This window comes from Anabrus simplex, chromosome 7, assembly GCF_040414725.1.
Source record: "Anabrus simplex isolate iqAnaSimp1 chromosome 7, ASM4041472v1, whole genome shotgun sequence".
Taxonomy (NCBI): Eukaryota; Metazoa; Arthropoda; class Insecta; order Orthoptera; family Tettigoniidae; genus Anabrus; species Anabrus simplex.
Window position 1 is genome coordinate 115,914,674 of NC_090271.1, and position 12,817 is coordinate 115,927,490.

The 12,817-nt window shown below is 38.3% G+C and overlaps 1 protein-coding gene across 1 annotated transcript in view; it reads left to right on the forward strand.

Annotated features, from left to right (window-relative positions):
* Window positions 1–3,068: 3,068 nt before the first annotated feature.
* LOC136877730 (esterase FE4) overlaps window positions 3,069–12,817 on the forward strand; it is a 67,308-nt gene continuing 57,559 nt past the window's right edge. Inside the window, exon 1 of the mRNA XM_067151940.2 lies at window positions 3,069–3,278. Within this exon, the coding sequence (XP_067008041.2) occupies window positions 3,069–3,278 (210 nt within the window). The remainder of the gene's footprint in view (window positions 3,279–12,817) is intronic.

Sequence of the window (12,817 nt, forward strand, 5' to 3'; positions counted from 1 at the left end):
ATCTTTTGCCCGCAGTAACGTATTTTGTTATTTAACATAAAGATTCTAAGCTGCCGCCCCAGGATTGTGTATTCCTTCACTCACATCATTGTATAAGGAATGAAATACTGAACGAAGGAAACAACACGCCCAATTGTTTGATTGTAGTAGATATTCAATACCCCCGCTCCTGCTCCGATGCTCAGTTCTCAACGGTGTAGTAGTAAACTTTGGACTCTGTTCTGGATGTGTGGTACGTCGCTAACGACCTGGAAATATGCGTGTATTTTGGCGCACGTTGATCTTCTCTTTTTTACGAGATTCGCTTAGTAGTCAGTTTGTGAAGAACACACTTCACACTGCCCACACTGCCTGCTGGGCCTAGGAAGGGACTATGGGAAACGAACAAGACACTTGTGTATTCGCGGTGAGCATTACCTCCGTCCCCGACTTCTCACTTCTCTTCCCTTTCCTTCCGTCCCCTGACGCACAGCAACAGACAGCTGCTGGCGCTCTGGTATAGCAAATACGGCCAGTTCGTCAATTTGAATCGTGCGCCCGATAGTAACAAGTACTCTCATTTTCTGGAAAAGAAACATTCTTTCCGCCAATCCAACTGCACCATCGTTCGCCAGCATCCCTGATTTGTTGTCGTTATAGTTCGGATACACAATGTATATTGATAAGAGGTTAATTAAGGTGAAATCGTACAGATATTATTATCTAATAATATACACAAACAAGAATCAATAATAATAATAATAATAATAATAATAATAATAATAATAATAATAATAATAATAATAATAATAATAATAATAATAATAATAATAATAATAATAATAATAATAATAATAATAATAATAATAATAATAATAATAATAATAATAATAATAATAATAATAATAATAATAATAATAATAATAATAATAATAATAATGAAAACCTACAACCTGTTTTCTAGTCATTGACCGGGTCAGGGATGTAATTAATGAAGCATATACTGGCTGTTAGTACGATGCGGTCGCCACTCCCAAAGTGTATTAATGACTGATAGATGCTATAAAATGAGAATGTAGAGTGTTGCTGGAATGAAAGATGACAGGGAAAACCGGCGTACCCGGAGAAAGACCCGTCCCGCCTCCGCTTTGACCAGCACAAATCACACATGGAGTGACCGGCATTTGAACCACGGTGTCCAGCGGTGAGAGGCCGACGCGCTGCCGTCTGAGCCACGGAGGCAATATTAATAATAATATTAATAATAATAATAATAATAATAATAATAATAATAATAATAATAATAATAATAATAATAGGAATAAGATGTATCAATGAAATAGATTTAGTGCCTGGAAAAATTCAACTCTAAGTCTATAGGAGAAAACATAATGTGAAAAAGAAGACAAATACAACAACATATGTTCAAAGTAAAATGATAACCTCGAACAACTCGAACAACTCGAACAACATAAAGGAACGTATACCTGCTTAGGGTATGAACGATCTTACAAATAGCATCCAAGGATAACAGAGTTTAAAGGGCACAAGTCCAACCAGGGCACATCGTAGCCAGATAAATTACATTTGTTAAAACATATGATTTGTTATATAGATCACATAGAACCCATGATCATCTAGACAGTAAGATTGATAGATATCATTTAGTACGTAGCCTACTTCTAATTCCAGCATTTGGGGCAATTTGCTGATACAAGTAACTACCTCCTGGGCAACTTAAGAGTCAGTGGCAACTAATTTAATGGCATGGAAAGTAATTAGCCATAAAATAAAGTGCATAAATTACCTTGGAAAGATGACAAGAGGGAAATGGTCCCACGAAATTCAGCGAGATCTCCAAGTAGTTTGTAATCAAGAGAGCAGATGCAGGGAAGAAAAATAAAATTAACATGCTTCTAATACTCACACATTTTCATCAGAAATGACGCGTAGAACAGCTGTTAACAATTTAAGACTATTTGAGAGGCTTACGATCGGAATGAATGAGAAAGTACTGGTAAATATAGCACAGCTTTCAAAAAGAAAGTGACAATGGAATGACACAAGTGGTCCAGGATGGCCATTAAAGTTAATAATAATAGTAATAATAATAATATAATTATATTACATTTTGTGAAAGTTGGCCAGCCTCGTGATGCAGGTGAAGCGTGTATGCGTCCTATTCGAAAGCCTCGTGATCGATTCCCAGACTGCCCGAGATATTTGTTGCCAATTGAGTGCTGAAACAGGTCCATGAAGCAACATCAGATATACTGAGGAGTTACTGATGTCAGAGGCAGAATGGTTGAGGTTGTCGTCTCTCTAACCAAATGGCACTTCAATACCTTCATACTATCTGGTTCGGTGGCAGCTGGCCTTTTAAAAGAAAGTTATCACGAATAACTGTGCATTGCGTGCAGTTGATTGCACAGGTCCCTTTACACCAAGTAGCAGGTTACAGACTTTAGTTATAAATCTGCAAATGTGCGATGCTTGGGTCCCAAAACATAATATGTCAGAATTTACTTTCTTTACTTCAAAATAAACGGCAAGAATCTTTCGCCTTTGTGTTCGACATAATTTAGCTAATACGTCGTGTAGAAGTGCAAGTGAAGCTTGCCGAATTCAGTTACAAGCTCTACTAAAACACGATTGAAAACGAATTGCGCATGCTGTCCATTTCGACTGTAAAATGTCGGTAGTGTATTTCAGAATAATGCAGTACTGAGCAACCCAGACAAGAACATTGATGTTAAAGATGGTGGGTCTTTATCGTTCTATGTACGCTAACATAAACACGTACACACACCTCCTTCAGATAGGTAGCCATCGGTAGGCCAGTAGAACAAGGTCGTAGGAGGCATGTACAATTCAAACGTTTCTTGAAGTCTGGATATCTAAAGTAATAAGATATACTTTTGTGCTCGATTATAGAAGTGTCTTATCGAAGAAAACATGCCTTGCCAAAATACTTGACGTTCAGCTCTTGAGAGGTAAACCTTATCACATTTTTTCCACTTTATCTACATCAGAAGTGCGCAGTCAGCTATATATAACTGTAAGTGATCCATTATCTGCATAACATAGAAATGAAGGGCACAAAATCACTACTGTGGACTTTATTCGTCCTGGCTACCAGTCAGCTAGCAGAAGTCTTCTCTGATGACGAGTACCCGATCATAACACTGCCGCAGGGCGCTCTGAAAGGGAGGAAGGTGACTTCAGATAATCTTTCTCCTTATTACAGCTTCCTCGGCATACCTTACGGTAAACCACCGGTGGGAAATCTCCGTTTCAAGGTAAGAAACTGCCAGAAAAATTGTGATGTATTTTCAGAGTGCCATCAAATTCTTAATTTGAGGGAAGTTGGAGAGTTTTAAACAAATATGAGATTTATGGGTTTACTTCACACAAAATATAAGAAATGTACTGATGATGAAGAAGATAAGGTAAGGAGAGGGTGAAAACTGGTGTCGACATATAGGCAACTCATGTCGAATAGCTCAAGGCATACGCCCCCCACTTGATATGAACTTTGTGGATATACAGGTACTGAACCCAGGCTTTTGGCTCGTAATCTAGTGATTATAAATTGTATACCACCACCTTTCCTACCCTGCTGGCCAACATTCTATGGTAAAAGCTTTTACATCAACGGGACACGAAACGACTAACCACGGTATAGGTAAAGTTACAACCAGCATAACAGCACCACTGTGGTGGAAGTCAAATGCTGTACAAAATTTCGAAAATTACGCACTAAATGTTTTGAGACATCACCGTGTTTGATACCACTGGAATTCCGCAATCACTTTCCCTGACTAACTCAACGAACAACGGGATTGATCCCAAGGTCTGTTCACTTATTAGAGTCATTTAAAGGATAGGGTTGAAGAGAGCACAAAGTAAATACAAGTTAAAAGAAAAGCTAACATTTATTCGTAAAATAAGCCCTTCACACATTATTGATTATAAATGGAAATTAATGATAGCCTGCGTGATGTCATTATTCTAATCAGCCACATTTATTTACAAAATATAGTTTATGAAAAGCCAAAATATTTTGATGACGACAAAACACCTGCATTAAGTCTGAAATGAATCAGAAGAAACAAAATGTTAGCCTGTAATATCGGCTAAATGATATTTCACTGGATAACAAAATTACTTACTTCTCAATAATTCGTTTGTAACTCAACAAATTTAATACTATTCATCTCTATTTAACAGAAAAACAATTAACGCTGATACACATAGCATCGAATATAATGAATAGAACAACGTAAAATAATATTAAAAATTAAGAAATCTCTATAAGTAGTTGATGATCAAAATCTAACACTACTATCAAGACTCAGTATTATATACAAAATATACATGATCTACCAGTTATCGGGTCAAAATTAGATCCAAAAATTAATCGTTATTGATCCACTTCTTCATTGTAAATTAGAAATTAACATTTCTTTATTATAAATTAATTACTCATTAACTGAGCTGAATTATCACCTTAAATTCCTTGCCATTACGGTATCACTCTGAAATACACAATTGATTTTCAGTCTAACACTGGAACATCTTTATGAGATATTTTAACTCGCACAGTCGATATATGTCTCACGTTACACAATTAATAACTGATTTTATCCATTAATTTGCTCTGATTAATATTTTATAATTTATTTACTTTAATCTGACAAGTTATTGGTTCATGTTGTTCTTCTTGTTATTATTTCTTCATCTCTGGAATATATTACGACGTTATTACTCAATTAAATGAATTACTCAAATAATATGTAAGTTAACCCTGAATTAATCCACTATCTGTACAAAAATAGGCTATCAGCAAAAACAAAGAAATACACTTCCAACGCTGAAATGATCTTACCTTCATGATGAACACGAGGTCGAATCACAACCCACATTTCGATAACACATTACATGAACAATGTTTGTCCAACCCGTGTCCCGTTTCACTATGGGGTCGGGTATGAGGTGAGATGATTCTGTCGTGGCGGCTTTTTATGACCGGATGCCCTACCTAACATCAACCTCATCAGAGGAGTTAATGAGATGAAATTAATGACGTGATATATTATAGTAGGGAGAGGGTGAACCCCGGTGCCGGCACATAGCCTACTCCTGTCTAATAGCACCAAGGGGTTTGCACAAGGCTTAACGTCCCCATCCAATGGACGAATCACCATCAACAACGTCATACGCCCTCACTCCATATGAGCACTGTGGAGAGGTTTGGAATTTAATCGAGGCTTTTGGCACGCAATGTAGACATCACATGAGCAATTATATGATGAAATTATTTCAAACTACTCATACATGGATCCAAACATACACAAGGTACACGATTTGTATACAAGATACGTTCTCCGTCTCCTAAACGTTTTAGGTTAAGTCATTACTTCTATAATGAGGTGACTCATATCGGTTTATCAATTGGATGATCTTCAGTTTGACAAATCATATTCCATCATCTATCTAAATAGTAATCAAATCCAAAAATTATCACTTTAATGTTGCTACTCATTAATCAACGATGTTTTAATCCATGTAGAAGTAATTCAGAATATTACGTAGTTCCGATTCAATTCAGTAAATACGCACATGGCCTGGGTTAACATAAATGGCTAACATAAATCCCATGGTTGTTGAGCATCTCTTAAGAATTATTACCATTAATCACTCGTTGCGAAAACTGCAACAGGTGCTCTTCAAATTAGGACACAGGTGCATAATTAACCTATCTAATACTCTACAATAAAATTCTGGACTCGCAAGTCTACCATATCACATCATATGAGTACCACTTCGCTTCTTTCAACTCTAACAAATTTTTATCTTTAATTTAACACTCAACACCGGTTAAATTCATCATTGACCCGCTGTTATATATTATTATTATTATTATTATTATTATTATTATTATTATTATTATTATTATTATTATTATTATTATTATTATTATTATTATTATTATTATTCCGGGGATACCCGTAGAGCAGAAAGAGGTTAAAGAAGGAGCCGGGGTGAATGGGTCTGTCTACAGTATCAAGAATTGAATTAAAATTGTATAAGGTTATATTTCTTTTCCGAAACCAAACTTAACAATCTTTTCTATGACAATATTACAGGTAAAAGTAGCAATCATTAAACAAGATTGGGAAAAATCCAAGATTCAGAACCTTAACACTTTGCACCTTAAGCCCCCAGTTTTACAATTCCGCAGATACCATATTCAGTTTACACAATTTAAGTTGAAGTATTGGGAACCATTAAGTCAAGGGCAGATATCCCCCAAACCAAGTGCACTTGCTCCCAAAATTACAATATCTGGCCTTACAGAGGCAGTCTTTACAATTACAAAGCTAGAAAAAGAGCTCACCGGCTCTCCGTTTCTTTCAGCCTCCTCGAAGCACCTTCAAAAATCTTACACTCTCTGGCCTTCCATGGCCCAACTTACAATTTGAAACAGGGGTATCTCCTACCCAACCTATAGAGCCTTTGCGGAAAATAACAGGTTAAGTAAATGGCCCGAAACACAAACTGAATGGAGGCGTATACTTGCACTCCTAGATATGAACAGTAAAACAACCTAAGGGGCTCTAGGCCGATGAAACAGGGGCCATTCCCAAACTACTGAGGTGACTCGTATAGAAATTACTTTACATAATTACAGAATGAAAAACAGTTATAAAAACGTATTCACCTCAAACCAAGATGAAGGGGGACTCGAGAGGGTAATTCGCTCTCTATCCCCGATTTACAGTTAAAGATTTTATGAAGGCTTTACATTAGCCGGAAGAAAGTTAGATGTTAGGAAAGCTCGTTACATAACTAAAGAGTCGGACTTTTCCCTCGGGTTAAACTAGCTGCCGACGAAAGAGGCCGCCCGCCTCCTGCTTAATGCACACACTCAGAAAGATGACGATCAATTGGCCAAGAATCGTGAAAAGCCGTAGTTTATAAACCCTCAGGGAAGGTTCGGGATCATTCAAGATTAAACTAGCCACACCGTCTCAACTTTTGTTCCTAGATTTCAAAAGTAACACTCAGAATCGAACAAGAAGCCTGTGATAGGCGGCAAATTAATTACAGAAATTAGTGATTGGCTAGATTCAAAACTGGCGGAAATAAAAAGGAAATATTGCCAACCCAAAAATAAATGAACATCAATCCGTTAAAAAAAAACTAGAAATACAAAACTTCATTGAATTATACAAGGTGGCGCACGAAATATCATACATCGGAATTGTTTTATAAAATGTGTAAACCTGGGCTCACAACCACGTTCATTTGTGAACAGAAACCTTATTTCGTGCGTGATCCGACAGGCAGCACCAGATGTCGCGCGTGCGTACGGGCTGCCAGTTATACAGCATGGCGGACAAAGGGAGATTGACGCGTGAACAGAAGGGGAAGATAGTGTTGTTTTATGCGGAAACAAAGAGCGTAGCTCGGACCAAGGAAAGGTTTCGTGTTCATTTCCGTATTCGGTGGGCTCCTTGCCGGCAGACGGTATACAGACTGGTCAGGCAATTTGAAACAGACGGCAACATACTGGAGAGAAAACGGCCCCGCCTCAAGCCGGTCTGCTCACCGGAGAATGTTGCTGCTGTGAGAGCGGCTGTGGCTCGGAGCCCCACCAAATCCACCAGAACTGCATGTGTTCAGCTGGGCATCTCTCGTTGGTCAATTCAGAGAATACTGCAGTCTGGCCTTGATGTATTTCCATACAAAATGACAACAGGTTATAAACTGACGGCGCTTGACAAGCAACGGCGAGTACAGTTTGCTGCGTGGGCTATTGCAGACGGTGATCCCGTATTGCACAACACATGGTTCAGTTCTATCTCAATGGTGCAGTGAACAAACAGAATGCCCGGTTTTGGGCGAAAGAACGGCCTGCTATTGTGCACAAGGTTGAAAGTCATGGTGTGAAAGTGTGTGTGTGTGGGCTGCAATTTCCAGTCATGGAATTATTGGGCCAATCTTTTTCAACGACACAGTCAATAGTGCGCGTTACTTGGACATGTTGGCATACAGTTTCCTCCCAGAACTCTTTGCATCACGACTACCAATAGAAACACAATGGTTCATGCGAGATGGAGCTCGTCCGCACACAGCAAATGTTGTTCTGGACTTCCTGAATGAACATTTCGGGCCCCGTGTAATGTCCCATCGATATCCCGGGCGTTTTCAGAGCGGCTCAATCTGGCCACCGCATAGCCCCGATCTCAATCCCTGCGACGTCTTCCTGTGGGGATATTTGAAGGAGACAATCTACCGCCATAAACCAGAAAATGTACAGCAATTGCAAGCGGCCATTGTGTTTTTATTCCGAGGGTTGAGTGACGACTTGTATCGTAGAGTTATCACGAACATGCGGGTTCGTCTCGAAGATGTTGTACACCGAGAAGGTGGACATATTGAACATGTCCTGCACACGGACTAACCATGCACATGTCAGTAAATGTTGTAACGCCATTTTGTATTCAATATGTTGTATATTACATTTTCTATAAACAATTTCCAGTGTATGACATTTCCTGCGCCACCCTGTAAGTTCTTTCACTTTGCACAGGGGGGCATGATCATAGTTTTTTTGGTGGTGTCATCTGTGGAAAAATGTTCAAACTTCTTGATGAATGCCAAACAAAACAAGGAGAAATTCACTCAGTTCAGGCAACTGCACCAAAACAAAATTCCATCATATTTCTGTGGTGACATCTTCTGAGTAAAGTTCTAAGTTGGTGTAGTTTTACCAATAGAAGAGTTAATTAGGGACTGAATTTGAATGCGCGTCTTTGGGGTGTACCTCCCGGTAAAGTTATTATTGTTTTTAAAGTAATAACTCTTTATTGCCACCCTAGTTTGCACCATCGGTTACAGACAATAAAGAGCATAAAATACACATGAACCCAAAAAACCAAACAAAACAATATAAACCAAACAAAACAAAACAATATAGACTAACATACTATTATATATAATATAAAGCTCTAACTATCTACACTAAAACTCTTAACTAAGAACCCCCAAAAAAACCGCACAAAATAATATAAACCAAACAATACAATTACTATCTACTCTACTTATTTAGTGGTGTCAATGTCGGCGGAATCCAGCCTGACACTGCACCAACTTGTCTAAAACTACTGAGATGCCTCTGGTATGCGAGGAACTCCTCCGCATGTAAGGGCATCCCCTATCTACTCTCTACAGCTAACTAAACATTAAAAAAAAAAACCTCGGCTGCATGCGGCATTCCCTGTGAGGAGAGAGCCATCCCACCCTGGCCGCTTCAGCCACTCCTCCCGGGTTAGATATTACCCCCACCTATAACTCATACTTCTCTCCTCATCTTACGTGGCGAATCGTAGAGGCGGTTTCCGGTCCATCATACGATCCGTCACGCATTTATCTACTGCTCCGCCTATAATCGTGTCGTCTTACTGCCACCATCTTGCTTCACTTGTTATTCTGTGAGCGGACATGTTTCCTCTTTCACCTAGGGATGGGACTACCATCCCACCCGTCTGTCTCTTATACCCCTCCCCCTTCCATCCCCAATCTTCCCCTCTTACTCTTCCTAGCCTCTGTCCATCTCTCTTATAATACTTATTCGCTAACTACTAACTACTTTCCACTATACCGTATAGTTAATATTTATACACTATATACAAACGCACTTGTTGACAATTTCCAGTTCCTTGCTCATCGCTTTTCTTTCTTATTCTTGCGTCTCTTAGACTAAAACTACTTCCTAATTGCATTTTTTCTTAAAAATAGTTTAACTTACATATTAAACCACGGAATTGCCACAAAACAAATCTGTCTTTTCCTTGTTTCCTCACATCACTTATCAATCCTTTCCATCTCTAAACAGTCCAACAGTTCCTCTTCCTCACGACCACTCATTACTTATTAAAATTTTTTAGCCAGAGTTTAAAATTATCTACTATTATGTTATCCAAACACCTTTTCTTGTCCACTAACCCTATCATTCATATTCTAACACTGTTTACAAATGTATTTGTTGACAATTCTATAGCTCCTACGAGTCTTAGACTAAAACTAAAAAACTACTCTCTAATTTTTTTTTGAACTTAAATCTTAAACCATCGAATTGCCAACAATCAAACCTGGCTTTCCCTTATTCCTTCTCTTTCTTCCACTTATTTCCGTTTCTAAACAGTCCAACAGTTCCTCTTACTCACATCCCTCGTTGCTTTATTATTTTTTTTCTAACATAAACTACCACCTCCGTTCTCTCACACATGCAATCCTCTCCAAATATATACAAATCTTCTTTTCATCATACAATCAGATTGTACTTCAAACTCCTCTTATTGTCTTCAATTTTTATATAACCTAGCAGTTTCGTCTACCTCCTTCCTCTCCTTCCTCTGTAACCCTCTTTTACCCCTTATTCTCTTAATTTCTTTATAAATCTCATTCTAACCATATTTAAATATTTCGAAATATTTGTTCCCCTTCCCCATTCTCTGGCCAGCCAAACCGTCATCTTTTCATTTTTTTCTACTTTTTCTATCTCTTTTTTACTCAACACTTTCTTTTTCAACTCTTCTAACTCCCTACATTCGATGAATATATGTAGGTCCGACCATTTTTCTCCACACAGAATACATCTACCTGCATTTTCTGTACCTATCCACCCTCTGTTTGTAGGAGTTCCAAAAATCCACCAGTATAGACCTCTCTTGCCCTTCCGGTCCTCCACTTCGATTTTCGGGTTCATGATTTCTAACAATTTATTAAATACTGATAGTGAGGCTCTTTCTCTACATTCCATTATTAAACTCTGTCTCTCTATATCGGCAACTCTCCTTATAACCCTTCTCCATACCCATTCTTTCTTTTCTCTCCACCTCTCATATCCTATATCTCCTAACCCCAGTTTTCGTAATTTATTTTGCACTTATTTACCCAATACCTCTCGTTCTCCATATTTTTCTGGAACCTATATGTGTCTTGTACTAAATCCCCTCCCTTCCCTTCTTCCAATCTCATCCAATACTTCATTACCCTCTTGGCTATAGTAGTGTCTATCGATTCTTTACATACTAATCTAGCCCCCACATTTGCAGTACAGTTTGGGACTCCCATAATAATCTTACTAAATTTCGCCACCACCTGGTTTAGTTCTTTTCTATTTTCCTCTAATCCCCATATTTCTACCCCATATAACATTTTTCCTTTGACCATTGATTGGAACACCAATCTCTGTATTTTGTACTTTATATCCGGAAATTTATTTTCTAATATCCCCACTACTGCCAGTGCTCCCCTCCATTTATATCTGGCTCTTCTAATCTGATTTTCCCACGTGCCGTTACTACTAATGATAACTCCTAAATACTCCATTTTTTCTGGTCTGATTTCTTGCTGCTCGACTGTCCAGAATTTCTTTTCTTTTTTGGCTTTCCTCTTCCTACATATCATTATCTGCGTCTTCCGTACATTTATCTTGAGTGCCCATCTTCTAGTATATTCCACTACCTCATTTAGTCCTTCCTGCAACCCCTTTGCTGTTAATGCCAAGATCAATAAATCGTCTGCAAATAGCAGCCCCGGTATCTCCCTCTTCCCCATCCAAGGGCATTGCCATCTCTCGCCTCCATGTCTATCCAATATATTATTTATAAACAGTAGAAATAATATCGGTGATAGCTTACAACCCTGCCTCACACCCCTTTTCGATTCCATACACTTACTCAACCCACCCCCTTTTAGTTTAATCATCACCAATACTTTCTCATATATTCCTTCTATTGCCATCCTCATTTTTACCGATAACCCAACCTCTCTTAATCTAGTAATTAACGCCTCTCTATTCACTGCATCGAAGGCTTTCTCTAAATCTACTGCTGCTACATATAATCTCTTCCCTGCTATTTTCACATACTTCGTAATTAAAGTATCCAAAATCCATATATTATCCACAGTATTTTTCTCTTTACGAAATCCATTTTGATAGTCCGAAATCCTTCCATATTTCTCTGCCCAATTTATAATCCTATTAGCTAAAATACCTGTATATACCTTCGACAGCGAGTCCAGGAGTGTTATTCCTCTATAGTTGTTTGGATCACTTCGACTTCCTTTGTTCTTATATATAGGACAAAGTACTCCTTTTCTCCACTCGCTAGGGAATTTATTCGTTTCCCATATCTTGTTAAAAAATTTCACCATCACTTTCAACATTACTTCATTTGCTCCTACTTCCTTCCACATCCTGTTAGTAATACCATTTGCCCCACCCGCTGTTTTGGTTTTTACTTTACTTAACACCCTAACTATTTCCTGACTTGTTATCTCCTCATCTAGTAACTGTACTCCTGTTTGTACTTCCTTTACAATATACGTCTTTTCCATACCCTCCTGGCCTTCTCCCCTCCCACCCAAAAGCTCTGCAAAATATCCTAACCACTCATTTTCTGTTATCATTGTTCCTCCCCCTGTCGATCTAGTTCTCTTTATCTTATTTATAGTTTCCCAAACCCTATCAAATCTTTTCTCTTTGCAATACCTATTTACTCTCTCAGCTTCCGCCGCTTTCCAGCACTTTTTTTCTCATTTAGTAACTTCTTGTAATCTCTTCTTACTTTACAATAATCCTCTCTTTTCCCTTGTTCCCCTCCTTTCTTGAAGTCCGCTAGAGCTGTCATTACAACCATTCGTTTCCTCTTACACTCTTCATCAAACCACCCCGCGCCTATGTTTCTGTCTATCTCTTCCCTTATTCTCACTTTCTTACCCACCTTCCATACTGGGCGTTCTATTAGTTTTAAAACTTCAT